The 22460-nt window shown below is 34.8% G+C and overlaps 1 protein-coding gene across 31 annotated transcripts in view; it reads right to left on the minus strand.

The window, feature by feature from the left end:
- Positions 1–22015, minus strand: part of LOC135207482 (protein abrupt-like) — a 322624-nt gene extending 300609 nt beyond the window's left edge. For 14 of the 31 annotated variants that reach the window (XM_064239266.1, XM_064239263.1, XM_064239253.1 and 11 more), the window contains exons 1-4: positions 21607–21763; positions 17604–17817; positions 17289–17468; positions 16441–16927 (exon numbers count right to left, since the gene is read on the minus strand). In XM_064239266.1, coding sequence (XP_064095336.1) covers positions 16441–16927; positions 17289–17468; positions 17604–17789 — 853 coding nt within the window. In that variant the 5' untranslated portion in view covers positions 17790–17817; positions 21607–21763. Of the gene's footprint in view, positions 1–16438; positions 16928–17288; positions 17469–17603; positions 17818–20605; positions 20629–21107; positions 21523–21606; positions 21764–21936 lie in introns of those variants that run through there. The other 17 variants (XM_064239264.1, XM_064239262.1, XM_064239252.1 and 14 more) reach the window with 6 other exon arrangements.
- Positions 22016–22460: the final 445 nt, after the last annotated feature.

The raw sequence follows: 22460 nt of genomic DNA on the forward strand, positions 1-22460 counted from the left end.
AAAATGTAAAAACTTCAACACAAAAACATGCAATACACAAAAGCACGCAATACCATTATGTGAACACATCCACGCCAATATCTACTGTTACTAAATATTCAACGCCCGTCAAGACAATCATTCTTATTGATCCTCTGCAAATATCCACATTATTCTCGGCTACAAATTCACTATCATTTCTTACTTACTGGAAAGAAGCCAACCTGAGCAACTGAAAACTAGTGTTTGATCATTCAGAGAGAGAGAGAGAGAGAGAGAGAGAGAGAGAGAAGAGAGAGAGAGAGAGAGAGAGAGAATACAAGTCCAACAAATTCTATAGGAGGTAAGGGAACATTATCCCAATTCGGTGACATTTAAGCCTTCAAAGACAACAAAACCAACCTTGCTAAACGTCGAGTCACAGAAAGCAAACCCCCTAGCAAAAACCAATATGCAATATCTCTCCAAAGCGAGACTACAAATGATGATCCTTCCTCCCACAAGATCGAAAACCAGACCACAATAGAGAAGATAGAAGAGCGAAGAGAGACCAATAAATATGAAAAGAATTCGGAAGTGGACCTTCAAAATTCGTCGCCTGGAGTCAAGAATGACCCAAAATATAAAAATTAGAGGCAATAAACCTACACAACGGAAGTCAAAGAGCACGAGTATTCGTTCACCTTGTAACACCAATGACGCAAAACAATGACAGTCAAGAACTATTATTACAAACGCTGTCTATCTGGAAAACCTAACAACGGCCAACAGTAAATGCATTACAACAATCTGCAAACGTAGTACATTCATCCGTTCTTAAACAAAACAAAAGCCTTCGAGCTACAATTCACAGACGACTTCAAATAATTATAAACCGCACGTGAAATTCATTCATCAAAAGCCGGCGATCCACAGCACTATTATCTAGCGTACGTGCGTTTCATTCAATGCTAAAAGTGTAGTATAGCAATTATAAACATACCGCCATTATATAAAACTTTGAACCTAATTCTCGCTTTCCTGGTTGCAGTAATTAGTTTCACTGAAACAGAACAATTCGTGGTTTAACTTCACCTTTAACTTTCACAATGAATATCAACACGAGCCCTATCCTACCCGAATACATCTTTTTCCTTAGTTTTCCAAGAGGCAAATTGTTTTACCTAGTACATATAAAAAAAGTTCCCTTCTCCTAAACTATTTCAAAATCACATGCACCTCTTATAGCAAGGATTTCCATAAACCTCTTATATCAAGGATTTCCATAACTTTAACGTGATCAACATAGCCAACCATGCTCGCTTACTACTTCACTGTTTAAAAATTATCAAATTACAAGAGGCTTAGGGCATTGACAAATAAAGAAAAGACATGAGATATGGCTACAGAAGGCCTAGATTCCAGGCCAGAATGTAATGGAAAGTTCATATGACGAAAAGAGACGCGGAGAAAAAGGTATCTAAATTAAAAGCTGGGAAATTTAAGAGATTTCAAAGATGGTTGAGACAGTGATGAAAAAGGATGAACGTGTATTCAGAAAGTATTGTATATAGAAGCAACACGAGAGCCAGGAAAATCATAGAAACTGATAGTTACTGAGTTGCTGAGGGAGTCTGTCGGACACACCTCCTGAGGTGCAGCCTTTACGACACATATGGGCCATCTACGTGGAAGGTACCCGGTTTAATCGAAACCATATACAAATAACGACTTAGACCTAATGACAAATCGGGTGAAAAGACGTACGAGAGTGGCTAGAACTCATTCCATTCTTTACCCCGGTGGTTTCCAACCTTTTCTAATTCTCGGCCCCCTTCATTGAATGGCACATTCTATGCGACCCCGCGCCCTTCCTTAAATACTGTAATTTACATTAGTATATATATTCTGAATTCCATCATAATTAATAGTTGTCAAATATAATTATCCCTTTCATTAAGCATTGGCGTCCCCCTGGCAGCCCTTCGAGCGCGCCCCACAGGTTGGAAACCACTGCTTTACCCCGTGGAGAGAAAATCTGACAAACTCTCTAAGAACAATAATGACGGTGGTGCCCATTAGTGGAAAGATGCTTATTCCTTACAGCAGCAACTGTCATTTATATTACACGACCGTACATCATGTAAATAATCATAAATCTCACTTATTGTACAGAAAAAAATGCGAGAATTTGGAAAAAGTGAGCAATAGCTTACTAATATTGAAAATACACATTGATCATGCAAACCAAGTGTTGCAATTGCCTTAATATTTCTATTTTCAATATTGATGTAATCTAGGTGCAGGAACAATGAAAATGAACGATAAACTTGAACACTATCCTAACATGCTAAAACTAAATGAACTTTCCTGACCAAAAAAAATTAGAGAGGTATTCTTTTAGCTGAACAGTTTAGGGAGAAACAACAACAAAATTAGTGAATAGCAAGTCTGCTTTGCAAGAAAACAATCAACCGAGCGCTTGCAAAATCTCGTTATGGGAAAACATTCTTCCATATAACGTAATCGACTAGCCTTGGCACAGAGTAAGCACAACCCATATACGAAGTAAGTATTTAAAAAAAAGTTACTCGGTAAAAAGACTGAAACCCTTTTTAAGACGAAAAAAAATGTAAAGGACTATACCCTAAATATGCCTCTGATATTTTAAAACTACGAGAGCCTACCAGCAGCACCACCATACTAAGCATCGCAGTTAAAATGTACAACTGATATAGATCACAAGCACGTAAAAATTGTCATATTAATATCGCGGTACCACAAAGATAAAACAAAAGTTAAAATAATATACTGAAAAGCCACCTTTGGTCTCAAAGGCTGTATTCTGAGAATGAAATCAAATGGGCAAAAGAATGACGGCATGTTGCAAAACCAACATGAAAAAGGAACCAAATGTTAATCGAACCCCTTATGTTTTCAAAGAAATAAAATTACAAAACCCGTAAGCATTGTATGAGGTTATCGAAAATAAAATTGCAAACCAACAGAATTTAAAAACCCAACAGTAAAGTTTATATTTTCAAATACATAAATTCACACAACCCTTGAGTACTGTTTGAAAATGAAAATGAACGAAAAAATTACACAGTACCCTAACAGGCTAAAACTAAATGAACTTTCCTGACCAAAAGGCAATAAAATTACGAAACCATGAAACTGGAAAACCCAAAAGTAATGTTTGAAGTTACAAATTTCGATAATGAAAATATCATAGAGATCTACACACCATACACGAAACCTGACGATTAATATTTTCAATCTTTTGCAATTTTTTTTTTAAATTTAGGTCACTGAAGTAGGTTCTCAATAAAATTTGCACGTACAACAAAGACATATAAGTTTTTTTTTTTTTCTTTTAAACATTCCTCGCAAACCAGATGTTTAGGATACTCCTAATATGGGATGCTTGCATAGATTATGTTCACGTTCATAAGATGAATACAGAATCACAGCGCGCAGAATGAATATGGGCGTCTAAGAGGAGAATTTCACACGAAAACATTATCGACTAACTTTCAATCTTTTTTGACATACTCCTTTTTAATTTACTAAGTAATTCACACAAGTTAGCATAGCTTCTGTAATTAAAATTTTTTTATAAGACACTTTTATTTTATATTTCCTTTCCATATCAAAAACATTCTTAGTCAGTTTGCTAAAGAACCTAATGGCTCTTCTGGCTTGTTAATCTGATAAAATATAATACAAAACTAATGTGTTGATATATGTGTTTTTTAATTAAAAAATATAAATCCATACTTATGATTTCTACCCTACAGACTTTTAGATTAAAGAAAATGTAATGCAAAATCACAAAGATAACATGAGAACGTCCACTAACAAAGGAACGTAAAAAAAAAAAATAGGTCATGGCGTTCCTAAAAAGGTCATACGTGTTTTAGAAAGCGTCTGCACCAAATACACTGAACTGACACAACCAGTGTGCTTTATGATGTCTCAAGGGATTAATTTTTTATTTAGAATATTTTTCGTATTAATGTTGGACTAACTTTTCATTTAGAGTAGTTTTTGTAATAATGCTGTATCCTCACACCGAATAAGAATTGCCAATTGTGACTGACAAAATAAGGATACAAAAAATTTTAATGCAAAAAATAAAATTGGGGAAAATTTTTTTAATAAAAAAAAATTACATCCTTCATTATTCGATTCTGTTATTAACAAAGGTCTAAATCAGTTAACACGGAAATTGAAGAAATTCCTCTCTTCGCACGTCTAACCAATCCTCTCTCATTTTTATGATTATAGCAATGATATGTTCTACATTAATTTTGATGCACCGTAATTATGGCTTATCTTAATGATGCTGTTTTGGGTTGTAATTAACCTAGGTACTTCAACCATTAAAGAAGAGGATTCACATTCAGCAATAAAACCGAAATTTTATTAATATTCTCGAGGTTGGAAACTGCATCATGAGGAAAAAGACTTGGATGATAGATAATTATTACTTCGTGTACTACCAAAATTCAGCAATATTTTGACTGCCACAACTAAGTTCAAACAACTTAAATAAGAGGGAAACAGCCTGAAAAATTAAAGCCATCGCCGCCTCTGGGGGGCAGTATTTTGTCCATAGAAGGCATTCATTCTTCGTCTAAAATACTGCAATAAAAACGTGTAATCATTTCTGAAGATTCCAGATCGAAATTATCCAAACAAAAATGACCACATAGACAACTCCAATAATTTCATGGATAGAGAGAGAAAAAAAAAGTTACACGTTATGACGAAAAATGATGGAGACTATATCGTATGTCAGCTTGCATATCCGCTTAAAACAATCTTTGCATGGATTTGCTCTTCCCCTGACCAGTGGTTTTAATGATTTGCTATTCGAGATCTTTAACACCGTATACAAAAAAAAAATAATAATAATAATAAAGCTTGACTGCAGTGTAAACCAAATGCCTTCTGTGAATTGTCACAGCTACAATATTCACCAGTCAACCAAAGGCTTAGCAAGAAAATACATCGCGGGAATACATCGCGAGAATATTACCAAACCGCCTATTCGTTCATTACATTCCTACCAAGAGGACTCAACCACTGAATATCAAAGAGAAAAAACCATTTGTAAGACAACCTAATTTTTCTTCTTTTTTTTGTCTCAATATGGCACTGAACGCAATTCTCAATTCGAATCGTGTCCTTGGCTAGACTATTGTCATAAAAATAAAGCTGTGAATTGCACCAAACAAACAACACAGACCTATGACCTAATACATAATTACCTTGAATTATTCACAACATTTACCTTGCTTTATATACAAATTATACTTATAGAATCATCCCGAACTCTTACTGAAATTTACTTCGTTTTGTATGCACCCACTTTCTAAATGGATCTTTTTCTAATACCCAACCCAAGAAACGAAATATGAATATTCGTTTATTAAAAAATATTTCTTTCACGGCAAAGATCCATTAATTGGCTAAAAAATTACAAGATAACCACATTTCCAAATACACACACATACAAATGATAACCATTTTACTTTCCGAATAACCGTAGTCTTACTTTCTAAGTACATATTGTAAAATAACAATAAAAAAATAAATTAATCAATAACTATATATACATAAATAAAAATAACAAAAATACATTAATAAATAAAATCAAATAATCTCTGGATGCAACAATCACCCCGAAGCCAAACTATTTCCGTAAGGGGGAAAATGAGGTAAAGCGAGAGCTAATTTAATATCTAAAAATAAATAAATAAATAAATAAATCCACGGTATGCCGTTGGGCGACAACTAACTCAAACGACAACCCTTTATGAAATTACCAATGAGATAAAATGGCAATGACAAGTAAGTAGTAAAAATGCCACGAACAAAATTCGATTTAAAATGCAGCCAATATAGGAAGAAAGCATGCGCGAAATTCATGAATCAATCATAAAACAGCAGTTATGAATCATTTTTACCCCTCCCATACTAGGACTGACAGTGGCCACATTTCCATCCACATACTTCAAGGAACTAAATGTATTAAGACAATGACCATTGTAAACAAGATAAATAAAAATGAAATTTTGTAAAAAGTAAAAAATAAAAAATAAACAAATAAATAATAATGAAAATGACTTAGTCAGTCGTAAATACAACTATTCCTACCTAATCTAATAGCAGTCGTAACTCCACTATCACTTTTTAAAAAATTCCAAACGGAAAAAAAAAAAAAGCCGACTTAAGCCAACGCCTATTCCCTAACTGTCAATCCTCTTTCTACTGAACACTCCTCCTTTAATATTCCCAGGTTTCCAGTTAATCTACACGTAATTGGCTCTCCAATTATTTTACACGTACCTGGTTCTTAAAACATCTATAATTAGTTTTACTTACCATGACAACATAACTCTACTTAGTCTCATACTCTGGGGTCTGCACATAAATATTTAGAGCAAAGTTCACTGGAGCGAGAGCACACGCCAATTCTTCCATGACATACAAGTTATCATTCCAGACATTAATTGTGGGACTTTACATATTCTATACTAAGCAAGAAAACAATTACATTCACCGATATACTACAAGCATTATGTGCAACTACGAACGAGTCAATATTACAACTTTCTTTAAAAATCATGCAAAAAAAAAATTTTTTTTCTTAAAATTCGAACAAAAAATTGTAAATGCCATGTATACATATATATATATATATATATATATATATATAATATATATATATATATAGATATATAATATATTATATATATATATATATATATATATATATATATAATCTCAAACACAAATATATGCAAGAAAAACTCTGAACAAGACCTGCAACTATTATTTTTTGTACCAGGATAAATACCCTCCAACTGACGTTAAAGGCACAAGGATAAGGAGGTATAGATTCGAGAAAACTAAATCATGACACACGACAACTTTCAGCCTGATCCCTAACGGCATAATCATGCGATACGATGCACCAACAAGAATAATGAGCATGCAAGAATATATTCAAATGTGTAACATGCATATCCATTTCCCTAATATTTAATTAACCAAGGAATACTAACGTCTGGTCAAATGAAATAAAGCAACGATTTCACACACATCTTAAAACGATGAAATGACAACTAGTCATTCCTAGTTAAGATAAAAGGTTAGAAATATCAACTATTGGTGGAAAATACATTTACAAAATCTTCTACATAAATTCCGTAATCAACCCTCGGCCTGACTATATAACTATTCCTCTGATATATTACGATTATGTTCGAAAAAAAGAAAAAAAAGTGCAGTAACCTTCAGAATCCATAATTATGATACAAGCCGAATAACGACAGGATAAAAAAAAACGAATAACTACAAGATTTGCCAGGCAAATAGGTTTGCTGTATTAAAATGACTCCAGCCTACCATACCTAAATATATTACTTTCGACTCATGTCCACCAAACCCAAGTAAAGTACTGAATCCCAAAAAACCAGTTTTTTTGACAGATATTAAGATGTCGGCAAACCCTTAAACAATCTACATATTAATAAATGAAAAAATAAATAAAAATAAATTACATATAATCATATATATATATATATATATATATATATATATATATATATATATATATATACATGTGTGTGTGTGTGTGTGTACAAACGAAATGTCAAAGCATACCGTTCGTAAAAGTCTACGGTACCTAATCACATCATTTGAAACGCATCCTTGAAAACCTCATAGTGCGGGTAACGTACGCCACAAGAGGAAACAGCAGCACTCCCAACCGCTGTTTATAATCGCATTACCGTAAAACAACAGCCAACAATAAATAATTAAATGCACTTGCACCAGAAATCGAAATTTTCATGCGATCCGGCAAATAAATTGGTCTGCTTTAAACCTTGGAAGCCAAGTGCTGAGTAGTTTACACAAAAGTAATGACACTGCAGATTGATACAGTCAATCCCAATTTAACAATTCAACAAATATTGCCCTTTCTTTACCTTAAAAAAAATATCGTAAGCAATTAAGCTCGCTCTAACAAAAAAGTTCGTTTTTTTTTCCTGGTCCGTAGAAAATTATCTAAATTCAGAGACTGCCCAAAATTTTTCAGAAATTAACCAACCCTATTTCATCACATGAATTCAATTCCGCAGTATCCTACAAATATAGGCTACAAAACTACGTTACAACTCAGGCCGTTGTCTATCACCTAAAATCACAATCTCAAATCGACCGTATTTGAGCACAAGTATCAGAATCAGATAAGGAGTAGACGAGGTAATGGGAAATATCTAGCAAATATACATGGCGTAATACAGGGAATACAGGGTATTTTGGACGTGTTAATGTTTGTTTCAAGTGTATGTAAATGCCCTCGGTTATATATAAAAATTCCATACTGCCTACCCTACACCACCTCACCCCCCTAACAGTCTCAATTGCAAATACACATGCATGAGAAAAAAAAATTAAAGTCGGCACACAACTGCTGGACCATAAAACCTCTCATAGTAAACATATGTAGGAATAAGAAGTTTACCCAAACGCACTGTGGTTACAGACATCTGCAGCTACAAAACTAAACTTATAAACTGATTACAGTACATAAAATCCATTAACTTATCTTCAACCTAATGAAAACCTATAACGATAAAAATAAATAAATAAATAAATAAATAAATAAATAAATAAATATATATATATATATATATATATATATATATATATATATATATATATATACATATATAATGAGGAGCCCATAAAAACGCCAAAATATAGAAAGTAAGTACTACCTATATTTCAGAGACTGCTGAAGAGGGAGACAGCAGTCCCTGAAATATAGTAGTACTTACTTTCTATATTTTGGAGTTTTTATGGGCTCCTTTTTATTACATGGAATTCTTGTAACATCATTTTTACCAGCCATATATACATATCCATATACATACATACTACATACATTACACACACACTCACGCCTTCAGGTTGTACCCCATAAGAGCGAGATGGAAGAGAAGAGCTCTTCAAAACCCGAACTTGCCCGGTAGAGCACACGAGGACTTCAAAATATAACGTTGGCTAAACAAAACACCTAGCTAACAACCTGAGCTCTGACAGTGCTGGCCAAACAAAGCATACAAGAGCAGGTGGCTAACATCCACCAAATTATGTCAAGTTCACGTTTTCTTTCATTCAAATTCACCATTCACAACAAATTCATACACTTCAATTTGTCTATAGAAACTTCTATTAACTTCGTAGCCTTACTTTACTATCACCTTTAACCATCTATGCTAACATTCACCCTCACAAACCATCATTATTCTTTGTAGCTTCTCTTGACGATCACCAATGACCACAGTCGTCAGCAAATATAATCCACTCAAACATTCAACTACATCACCCATCCCTTCTGATTTCGCTTATCAATCCTGGCACTATCTTCAAAGGGTCACACATCGCCGAGGCCAATCGCTTAACAAATTACCCTCTGTACTATACCTACACAGCAACCAATAAAATGCGTCTCCAATACTTCCATTATGTTTCTTGAAATTCTTACAGAGCAGTCTTATAATTTAGCCTACAGGTGCTAGTGGATTATGGGCACCTGAACCCCACCCCATTAACCGGCCCCCCCAACAACACCCCCCCCCCCAAAAAAAAAAAAAAATCCCGAATCGTTTGACACTGGATAGGACCCGTAAATAATTTTAGTTTCCCAAACAACTGTGGATGCATTTCACAAAAAAATTGAGCGTCACTCTTGACTACAAATACAGGTTTAGGTAACTTCTTAGTCGATCTTTTCTTAAACTGCAACAAAATTAGTTTGTAGTCTTTAAAAGGTTTGGTGAACTGTACAAACTAAGTCAGTACTTCTATACTTAGAGGTTTTCAATATTGCCCAAGGTCTGGTGTTCCGCAGGCGACTCACACTTAAATATTAATCTTTAGCACCATTGTTCCGTCAATTCAACATTCATTTTTTATGCGGGACTTCTCCAGATTCTTTGCCTTTAGACTTTCTCCGACTAAACCATCCACCTGGTGGTTTGTTTTATACTGTTTTTGTTTAAGAAAAATAATTTCTATAGTTCTTTTTCCATACTGGATTGTTTTCCTTGTTGGATCCTTTGGCCTTGTAGCATCCTGCTTATCAGACTAAGGATATAGGTTGACTAGTATGACAATATCAATAATATAACCATGGATCCACAACCACTCTTATAAATTTATATTCTGCTTTGATACTTTACTTCTGTTTGCTATACTTTCTCAATCAAAATTCAGTCAAGGTCTAGAATAATAATACCTTCCTACCAGAAATACCTTGCACATCCTGGTCAGCCACTCTGTTACACTACCACCGCTACACCTCTTTACCTTTTTTATAGGTCCTAAAATTACCAGTCCTTCTCCATTCCATCCCTCATTGTTTTTATTTGCCTTCCTACACAACTCTGTAATTTTCATTGTATCATCTTTCTGCCTTCCAAACACTCATGAACTTAGATTTTACCAATATTCACTATGTGTCTGCATCTGTTCCAAATAAAATGCTTTCATTCCTTCACCAGCCTTTGCAGCTTCTCTTCACTATCACACAGTATCACATAAATCAAAATCACTTCACACTCCATTCACCAGCATACATTTACAGTTCATAACACTTAGGATTCATTGTTACAAATGCATACTCACATACATAAAATAATGTGCCTTATACCAAACTAAGCAACTTCTAATTGTATGCACGAGTCTTTTAATAGTAATAACTCAAAAACGAGAACGCATAATTATGTGCACAGTGCCAAAAACTATCATGTGTATTAAGGGGGAACAGAAATACACCCAATCCAAATAAAAGAAATTAGCACATAAAAGATGACTACAATTTTTTTCTTTTTTTTTCTTTTTGCACGATGCTGAGAGCATTCTCTACAGAATACATTCACTTGATCACATCAACATTTAAATGAGTGTGTATATCAATATATTAACATCTGCAATAACAAATACTGTATATTCAAGCAGGCAGTGGGCAGACAGACACATCATTTGTAAAGAATGTACAACTGTATGATGTGCAAGCAGCATGAATATAAATACAAGGAAGAACTATCTGGCAAGTGGAGTGTGTGAATACCTGCACATGTTACTGTGTATGGTACGTATTTGTGTACGGCACTTATGATATAGACATCACAAACAATAAAGAGTAAAACAGGTACAAACAATAGAGTAAAAAAGGTGCTGTTGCTCAAGAACCCAGGTCTTTAAAATGGACCCATGAAAGTATCAGAGCAATTGCAAGTTAGTGATTTCTAAACAGGATTCATTCTTAAAGCTATTACAACATAAGGGCCCCTAATGAGTTTTTGGTTACCTCCAGCTCATTTTACCAACAGGTTTTAAACTCAAGTACACACACACACACACACACATATATATATATATACACACAACACACACACACCAACACCATATATATTATATTATTAATTAATAATATACACACCACACACACGCATATAATTAGATCCGATCCATAATATATGATATATATATATATATATATATATATATATATATATATATATATATATATATATATATATATATATATATAATGTGCACTGGACTAAACAAGCCAGTGAGCAAAGGTGAAATGGTATGCACTTCAAATAGTAAGCCTTATACGTATACACACTAAGAGTGATGTTAGGTGTGGAGGGTGAACTCTGCACCAAATAAATTGCAGAATATTCAATGAGTAAGCTCATTTCTACGACTGTAATGTACATGGAGCAATGAGAGGGAGGTGAAACACCATGTTGTAGAAAGGCACATCTTGGAAGCGGGAGCAAATTTGTTACCTTGGGGACGCATTGGACTGTGAAATAAAGGCAATGCGAGGGCACTGAGCAAACCTTTAGTAACAGCAAGAGATTGCTACCCTAATGGTGAACATAAATAACCCTTAGTAAGCTGAGCAGAAAACTAAGATTTGCCCACAGAACTGCACAAGTTAAAATCAACTTTGAAGAGAGACGATTATCAAATGCTAAGATTCATGGTCAAAGAGCACATAGGAACAACATAATGAAAACGAGAAAGAAGTAGAGAATTGTGTCCACAGCATTGCAACACACTGAGATCGCATACTCTTCAATGGATTGGATTTGTGATGAGAGGGTATAAAGAAAAGTTGGTAAGAAAAGGGAACAACAAAATGTTTTGATGATGTAGGAAAATGGATTCATGGTAATATTTCAGTATAAAATATCTCTTGCTTCAGAATAAGAGAAGGCAATGAGAGTACAAAGTGGTTACCTGAATATTTTAAAATTAAGATCGGACTTTAAAAAACCGGGACAATTTCAAGAACAATACAAATCCATTCACTTTTCTTGAAACAACTGAATACTAAATTTTAATTTTACAAATTATGTGACCCCTTTCTTGGTAATTCATGTGCAAATAAGTAGTCTCTATGAAAAAATCAATACAATACAAAAAAATTCCTTTCATTCAATATTCATGCAAATATATGATTTGAACTTTTTTTTGTAAGTTTTGTGTATACAGTGCAGTACACTATTCTTCTGCAAGCATTCCAGTCATGGATGCATACCAGATGTCTGAAAACTAGTGACACCCAGGTAAACAATTATCTTAAATGGCTAACAGAAAGTTATCTGGATTTCTCTATAATTAGTGTTTATTACATGTACAATATCTATGCTAACTGATGTGGTGTGCATGTGTTAATCGGGAATCCAAAATTCAGAGGATGCGTGAGATTCCCAGACAAAAAGGTCATAAATCAAAAGCATAAAATAGACAGGGTGTGGCTCCACAAAAAAAGTATAAAGGATAAGCCATCAGAAAAAAAATGAGGAAAAGAAATTTGACAAGAATATGGGACAGAAGTTAAAATGGATTTATGTACAGGTCGCCCACATCTATATACGATATGTATATGTATGCATGGGTACCAAACAGCACAGCACAGGTGAAATTAGCAATTATTCTGCTTCGGTTTTGTATATACCCAAAAGTTTTTATAATAGGATTTACATCATAATAGTCTTTACAGTATTGAGTAGTGTCAACAGAATATGAGTAAACTACATTCACTACTGATTAAAATAAATCTATACAAGTGCTAAGAAAGCCGGTCTGTCCACTTATAGTATATATATATATATATATATATATTATATATAATATATATATATATATATATATATATAAATATAAAAAAGTATAAATCCCACAACTGCCTAAAAAAAGTATAAATCCACAAAAGCCCAAATAGGCTTATGTGAAGAGGTATATGTAGGATGGAGAAGCATTCATACCAGCACAATGGCTTATTTGACTGAACAGTACACACACACAGCATTGTGTGAATGTAGTCAAGTGCTGTAAGTAAAATGACTCCAAATGCAAAAAAGAAAAAATAATTAATACAATGGCCACTGTTAAGCATAAGGCAAAAATATTTTACAGTAGTAAGAATATCTGCAAAAAACCTTGCAAATGCCAATCATGAAGCATCAGCACACTAGTGTACCTATATGCATGAACCCCCTTGAAGTGTTTCCTAATAATTAAAGTGTACACTACAACGACAGATAATGCCCAAATAATTTTAAATATACAAATTTAAGAAAAGTTGCAAGCATTTTGACCACTAGCAGTTTAGCGCACTTGCCTAACAAAACACTGAAGTACTTCCATGCCTATCAAGAGTGACTAATAGTAACTCTAGTGAGAATACCAGTTCTATTCTATTGAAGTACGATAATGCTCCTGACAATGGGAAACAGTACATTCCCCACATATAAAAAAATGAAAAAATAGTCAGAAGGAACTTCTCAGTGCTACAAATTAAACTATCAAATGTGAAGTGTTGGTTCTGTGCAGGATTCAAGACCTTGTGTATTTTTTTTTAAAAATGGTAAGGACCGAACTCAACTATGAAACTACACAGTACATGTAATTACAGTATCTAAAATATGATTACCTTAATTAACTAACTTTTTTTTCTACTTAGCGATAATCAAGCTTCTGTGAAATGAGCTGCTGGTCCTAACTCCACTGCTTTCTGCTTTTACTTTTCATCTGCTCCATTTGGTCTTTTTCCACCAAGCTGCCCACCTTTCAAATTTCCTTGTTCCAATTTCCCCTTTCAGTTCAAGAACAAAACCTTCGGCAATCCAAATGTATACTAAAAAAAACATTATGTAAAATCCAACCCAAAAAGTAAAGGGTAGCAGTTAGAAGAAAAAAAATAGCTAACAATTTATCTTTCAAGGCTGGGCACATAACCTCTGTAGCAATCTACCCCATTATTAATCCAAGAGGTTTACAGCAACAGGGAGTGTAATTGAGGTTTATCAGGTTGTTAAAACAATTTTCTTTTACCATACCTCCAAAAACTGCATCTACTGTATCTTTTGACACCTGAATCTATGTCCCGATAGTTTACTGTATTTTATATAAAAAAAAATACTGTACACAGAACAAATGGAGATTCTTTTTAATGTGCATTTTAAAAACAAAACCTAAAAAAAAAACTAAAAAAACTGACCAACACAGAGCACTTGAAAAAAAAAAAAAAAAACTACACAAAACCAACGTCATTAGACAATTAAATAGCTACCTGTGAAGCTAAAAACAAACAAAATGACAAACTTCACTCACGTGAAATCCAATACTCTTGAGGACTAATGAATTCCAGGCAGATTCCCCTATTCTAATGTTTTTATATATTTATATATATATATATATATATATATATATATATATATATATATAATATATATATATATATATATATATATATATATAATCTCACTATAATTGTTTTCCAATAATTTATGAACAGACAAGTAGCCCTATCTAATCCTTACCATATACTATAATATAGGACCATATAACATAACATATCTACATTGCATTGTGTACCTACAAGCTGACACTGCGTTGAGTACCATGCTCAATCTTGTATATATGTACCTCAATTTATTCAATATAGATGAAAGGACCAAATTCTATGACCATTAAAATATTCAAATTTACATCACCAAGGCACAACCCAATGGCGCAAAAAAAATTTCAGCAAGGTGACAAAATTAAAGTAAAATAAAAAAAAAAGCCAAATTTTTGCTGTTGCACATGAACTCAACAATAAAGTATCGGAAACAAGTGACACTTGATGAGTGAAATGTAAATATCCATGAATGGATGTGTTGCTGTTACAAATCTTTGATTTATATATGTTAATGTTAGCAAAATGAATGTGAAACTGAATATTGTGTGAATTAAACCTTTGCAAGCAAGACAAGCATGCAGGCTTCTATGGAGGAAAAAAAAAAATTCTATAAAAAAACCTAACACCAAGCGTACATCCATGGATGCAACATCAATTTGAGAATATATATTGCCAGGTAAGCCATGGACATTTTTTTTACTCGTCTTTTATTTGACAAGCATGTGAAAACAAAAGGTAGTCAGGAAAGCCGTGGGTATTTTAAAGGCACCTTCTACTTGAAAGTGAAAAAACAAAGTACATTATAATTCCTATAACTAGCTTTTACAAAATGCATGCCCAATAACTTGAAAGACTTCTCACAATTTATGAAAAATAAATGCCTTCAAAGTATGAGACATTGTCCCTACATATATCGTTAAAACTTTTAAATCCTTATCTAATGAAACCCAATAAGTACGATGCACTCACAAAAGCATACATATTGCACTATAAATTTTTCAACAGAGGACTGAATGAAGAGTGAAGTCATACATTACAGGTGTTAAGAAAAAGTGTAATCCTGCAACATGCTTTTGAAAAATTATTAGTTTTACTAAAGTTCACAGATGGGAAATGTGTGTGTTTACTGCTAATCATTTAACCTTCCTGGTACAAGCACAAAAGGAGTAACTTTCTTGATTACTAAATTGTTATATGGCACCTACATAAAAATTACTCGGCAAAGATATGAAAAAGGACACTACCAACTAACAAGTCTAAAGGTAGGCAAGGACCAATACAAAAAGGAAACAACTATTTCCACATTACCATTATAAAATAAAAAATTAATAAATAAACCATATCCACAAAAAACTTGCCAATGAAATTCACCTCCTACAGAAACATATGCGACAAGAACATCTTTTCCCAAATGGTATTAACCCCAATAACTCTAACATATAAAAGCATTGAAAACCTGACAACTAAAGAGGTGAATTACATCAAAAAGGGTGATTTACCTCTATGTTACCTCTTCAGGCTTTTCACCCTTTTAAATGTCTTTCTACAACTACATTACTGTTTCTACAGGTTACATTTCAAAACTATTCAAGAACCTTATCTGAGTTCAAACAAAACCAAGAGAGCACAAAATAGAAAAATCTACAAAGGGAAAAGCAGGCAACCACAACCAAAACGTATGTAATGCCTACCTTGAACCCCCTCCAAAGGGTAAGGTGGAGGTCTTGGCATGTCTGTAGCACCATGAGGAAGGAAGCCCGGACTCTGGCCCATGCCCGGCAGGAACGAACCAAATGACTCTTGTAGTTGCTGCATAGCTGCTTGACTCCTAATAGTAACCGATTCGGCAGGACCAAAGTTTCGGTCATCATCTACCACGTCACTTTTTATAACATCTTGGTCAACACTTTGACTCAAGATATCCTCCTCCTCATTAAAGTCCTGAGGTTCGTTTTTCACACTAGTGTCCCTTACTTGTTGGTCACTTAGCACCGTTTCATTTGTGTCTTCCGTCGAGTGTACGGAATTTCCCGATCTCCTTCTCTGTCGCTTAGGTGGGGGTGAGTCACTGAGATGTGTATCAGGAGCGCTGCTACCCTCCTCCGGTCGGGGTGATCCCGGATCAGGAGGGTCTCTAGGTGGGGGAGGCGAGCTGGACTCATTATAATTTTCAGAATCCTGAAAATAACCAGATACTTACGTTAATCCAAAGCGACCCTACAGTGCCACAATCTTCAAGAATTTTTTTAGCATCTTGGCAACTTACCCAAAAATGAAAAACTCAACATACAGCAAGAAAAACATCAAGGTTGACTTATTAAACTTTCACTGCAGTAAACAAAATAGCCTAAGACTATGAAGAAATAAATAAGAGATGCATACTCACAACACACACACACAAAAGTCTATGAATAGTAACAAAAATAAAATTCAAAATTTCAATGAAATTCTGCAGCTGAAGGCATGTGAACACATGAGGTCTAATTAACGTCTGCTTCCCAAACATTCATTCTTGTAAAATTAAACTCTGAATACTTACTTTTTTCTTTTCATCTTCTGCGAGTCCTCTCACTTTGAGTGCTTCAGCAGTTTTTAAAAAAGTAGCAAGTTCATTATGAGATACGTTCACTTCCCCATGGTACATAAAATCCAAAATGGATGATAAATTTGAAAAAGTAACATCCTTAAGAAATACTATGGGGTGCTGGCACGGGTTACCCTGTTAAAGAAAGATCATAAAAATTTAATTTTTTTTTTAAATAAAACAATATACAAAAACCAATGATGATCAAGAGTATAAAACTATTTCATAGTACACAATTACATGAAAACTATTGCATTACGATCAACTTACTTTTAATAAACTTCTGAAGTATGGACTACAGGCACTAAGGACCATTTTGTGTGCTTTTATCTGTCTGCCGTCACAGGCAAGTGTGATATCGACGAAATCTTCATCGTCTCGTAAGGACTCAAATGCTGAGGTAATATTAGAGTGAAAATTATTCCATCGGAGGCAAAACTGCTGATCTGCCCCCATCCTCGCCCCCCTCCACCTTGTATACTATCTGTAGAGAACATAAAAAAACAAAATGCCTGTTAAAGAAAGAATACAACATCTAAAGTTCTAAAACACATCAAATCTCAAAATGCTACACCTACAAGTTACAACACATTACGTACCATAAACACATAAATACACATCAATTCACACAATGCCACTCTGATGGACATTTTTCTTAAATGAATCTTACAAGGAAAATCTACAACAAAACTGATATTTGTAAAAGCTGTTGGTCAGCTTTACGCTTAATACCCCTTTATTCTAGCTAAATAAATAGGAGACAACATTGTACAGTACCACCCAACCAATGAAGTGGAAATGACAAAACCTTAATTTTTTTGTTTACTAAAGAATGTTCACCTGACTTATACATGTTGTATAGTCTATCTCAAGGATATTCTTCACTTAATGAACTAATATGAAAATTCCAATAGGTTGCCTCAGTACATAAGGCTTATGCAAGGTCTCAACTAGATGGGACAAAAATGCTAAAAATTAAAAGCCGCTAAGTGTCCAGCTAACTAGTTCACTTGAGAAACTAAAACCTACAATCTCAAATATGAAAAGTTCAAGTTGGGATTCAAGGAAAGAAAGAAAGAACGAAAAAAAAAACGTTACTAGGCTTTTACAAAACTTATAATGCTCCAAATATGAAAGAAAAAATCCCAAACTAAATACGTAATATAAAAGGACATTGGCCCTGATTATTTATATGGGAAAGGGTATTAAGCATACTATATGAACTATAAAGTACTCCATGAGTATTAACACAGACACAACACACTTCCACTCTGAGAATCTGTTCATAAATGCAGAGTGAAAATGGACAATGTGAGGTGATAAAGCTGGAAGGCTGGGCATGACAGATCCATAAAAATAGATGAAAGATGACAAGCACAAAGCACTGCAGATGTGGGTGATGCACCACTGATCTTATACTTTCTAAAGAAAGTAGTGCAAGGCATGCATTGTGTGACTATCCCCTCTGGAATTTTGGTAAAATAAACTACTTCAGTTATAAGAAATAATGACTGGGATATTAACTTTGATGTAGATAATATGTTCAATGACAATGAAAGGCTTAAGTTATTTTAGGAATTACTAGACCCACTGTAATGTAAGCTTCTGGAACCTCCATTGTAGCTCAAGCCACATGCTGCTGCCAACTAAGTAATTTTATTCATAATAAATAAAGCATGCCTCCAGCAATCCTATAATTCTGTCAAGCATTGCCTTCTTGGCTCACTTCAGCACTATAAATCAAATGAAATTATATGAACAGCAATATTTAACATACCCCATCTGATCTAAACAACTAAGGGACTAATTCTAGCTAGATATAGCAACAATATAAACATTGTTTTTAAATTCTGAAGTGGGGATTCCAACCTGAAATTCTTCTAGGAAGGGGTCATTGTAATGAACAGAAATTTAAAGTTAATTTCAACAGAGCAGTAATCACAAAACAAACAAAAGGCTTAGTACAAACAAACAAAAGGCTTAGTAAAAATTCGAGCTACATCACTAGCAGTAACTTTTAGATGAAAGAAAATTACTTGAAAACAGGTCTCCTCCCCACAGAGCCAAATTCCAAAAGCAACCATATATACCCTAATTTCCTAACATAAACAACAATGAAAGTACAAGCACAAACTAACCCCCCAATCATCCAAAAGACAATTTTAACTTAGCATGCTTTACTTAAGAGTAAGCTACTAGCCTAATCTACAATTCACCATTTTCATGAACTTTGGCGCATCAAAAGCACAATTATACTGATTTCCACAGCTAATAGACTTCATATAAAATTATTTCTAACATAACTATTATAATAAAATTAACAACTCCAACTAAGTAGATGAAATGGTAACCCCAAACCTTACAACTACTAAATTATACAACTGAACTCCTTGGGTAAGGTAAGCTTACGCAATTATGCCTAAAAATATCAAACTTCATCTCAATGCTACAAATAGTAACCGAGCCTAAACGTATCTCCATTTCCCTAAAAAATAACTAAAGTGGACTGAGCTACAGACAGTACTTAAACTATAACGTACGTAAATTCACCAATATTAATCCTCACTTTCATCGCATTTTGCATGTCAACATACAATTACTGCTTAAATAGTTGCTCTTCATATAAATATATAGATAAGTTAGTTTAAATAGTTGCTCTTCATATAACTATATACATAAGTTATTACAAACTAATTTCACGAGACACATTTTGGAGCTATACATTTGTTACCACTTGCAAAAATCCGTACTAATTGCATGCGAAGCACATATTAAATAACACCAACTCCACTTCACAAAAGTTTGTTACCTAATATTTACGGCTCCTGCTATTCTACGTGAAATGCAGGCAAGTTTGCCCATGATCACACATGCATAGTAGCCTAAGTATTTCGCCGTACAACTAAACATTTTACAGCAAATGGCGTGTAGCATAACTTCAATTACAAGGTAAAAACTTGCATTTTACGGTACAGAGTACCTTATTTTCTCAGCCCAACTGCAATCTTCATGCCAGAAATATGCCTTAATAATAAAAGTGACGCATATTCCAAAATAGATACTGCAACTAACTTTTAAAAGCATTATACAGCACTTCTCGTCATAACAAGATTGGCCTAAAATCTTGGCTATTTTCTCTTTAATTTAGCGTTCAAACAACTTACATAAAACTAAACAAGTACACACTCCAAACAGTAAAAACCTCAACTCAAGTTGAACTCAGCTAACGTAAGCGGCTTTGGCAATGAAATTTCGTAATCCAATGAACTCACCAACATCTACCAACACATAGGCCTAACTGGGAGGGAGGAGCGTCCCTCAGACCTGCTCTCACTTCTCTCCTCCAAACTTTTGAAACTTACAAACTTCGGCGAGGTAAACGTCCAGTGGGAGGGAACGAAGTTAAGAACAACTAAACATTGAATAACGCATCACAACTCAAAAGATCTACACTATATTGACTACAAAACACACACACACACACACACTGCTACCAAATGCACTTCATAAAAAACACACACAACAAAGAAAATGATTCATCTCTGACGCTTTACTTTTCGTCAGCGGCAAAAGCGACAAACTTTTTCAGCGTACAAAATGCATCGCTTGGCACACACCACACTATACCGGTGTTTCCACTTAGCAACATGAAAAAGCACTGGGAGGTGAATTAAGCCGTGCTAACACACAATCCGCGAGACGTTTTTTACACATGAAAGGAACTTCAAAAAGCAAATGTTAGGGAGAATACGAGGGAAAAAGCGAGTAACGCACCAGAAGCAGCAGCAGCAACGCCGCCAACAAACCGGGGCCCCACCAGACCCTCTCATTACCGAAAAATGGAACTTGGGAGCGAATGATCTCTCAAAACTTTTGGCCGACCGACAATTTTCACTTCTTACTCCCCAAGGCCCGACGCATGACTTAATGTATTAACGCAGAAATGGAGGGCAACGGATCAACTTCGGACAAAATTAAAAAAAAGGGAAAAAAAATATGCCTTTAAGGGGTTCTTTGTCCGTGTCGAGGCTTGGGGCAGCAAAGCCTCACATCCTCCTCCAACGACGCTTCTCTCTCTCTCTCTCTCCAAACTCCCATCAACCCCCCACTAACTCCTCCTTTCTCTCTCACTCACTCACTCTCTTTCTCTCCACACACACAAACTCCCCCCGAAGAATTACATCTCCCCCGAAAAAAGATGCCATCGCCACACAGACAGAACACTACTACGCTAAATATAAGCAAGTGTCTGAAACAAAGTCACCAGACCCACCGAAATGAGTTAAAGTTCGTGAAATCCGTCATAGTACTGGTGAGATGGGGAGGTAGCGAGCGGTGATATGTTTACGGCGAGTGTTATAAAGTGTGACTGAGCAACCTCAACCCGCGCGTCCCCTCCCGGCAACGACGCCGCCAAACGCCCAAATCCCGGAACATGAAATTCAACTTCCGTTTTTATACTATATTACACTTATTTCACGTCGTTTTACCATAAGAATTACACCGGAACACTCCTAATACGAAACCTCAACTAACGGTACTACTTTGAAGCGTAAACAATGCGTATTGCCAAAATTACGGGAGGGAAATAAATCATACTCACATATCACAGCCAGACAGGAACGTGCGAGACGCTTGCAAATGGCGGGAGGCGCTGGGCGGAGGAGTGACGCACCTGTGACGTCATCAATCAATACACGCTAAGGAAAATTCATATTTATGGCAAAGTGCTTTTTATAAGTTAATTACAACGTTTTACAGTGTGTTTTATTTCGATATATAATGGATAATAAAGCACACGATTCACAAAGTAGCCAAATGTTGCTATTTTTACGAAAAATATACATCCCAAATTTCGGCGCTAAATTCGAAACGCACCACCAGACGCCAGAGGAGCGAAAACATTTACAACTGCTGTTATAGAGAAAAATCACAGTGCAGAGCCAACAGCGCGATTCATTTTTATTTTGTTTATATGAGGAAATTACCCAGTAAATCCTGTATGTAATCTGAAAGGCAGGAAGAAACCAGCGATGCAAACAAGTTGCATCTTCATCTCGGGACGAATCTCTAGAGTGATGACCAAACTTCTAGCGTTCTAGCTCCGGCCCAAACTTACCCTTAAGA

This window comes from Macrobrachium nipponense, chromosome 32, assembly GCF_015104395.2.
Source record: "Macrobrachium nipponense isolate FS-2020 chromosome 32, ASM1510439v2, whole genome shotgun sequence".
In the NCBI taxonomy this organism is placed as follows: Eukaryota; Metazoa; Arthropoda; class Malacostraca; order Decapoda; family Palaemonidae; genus Macrobrachium; species Macrobrachium nipponense.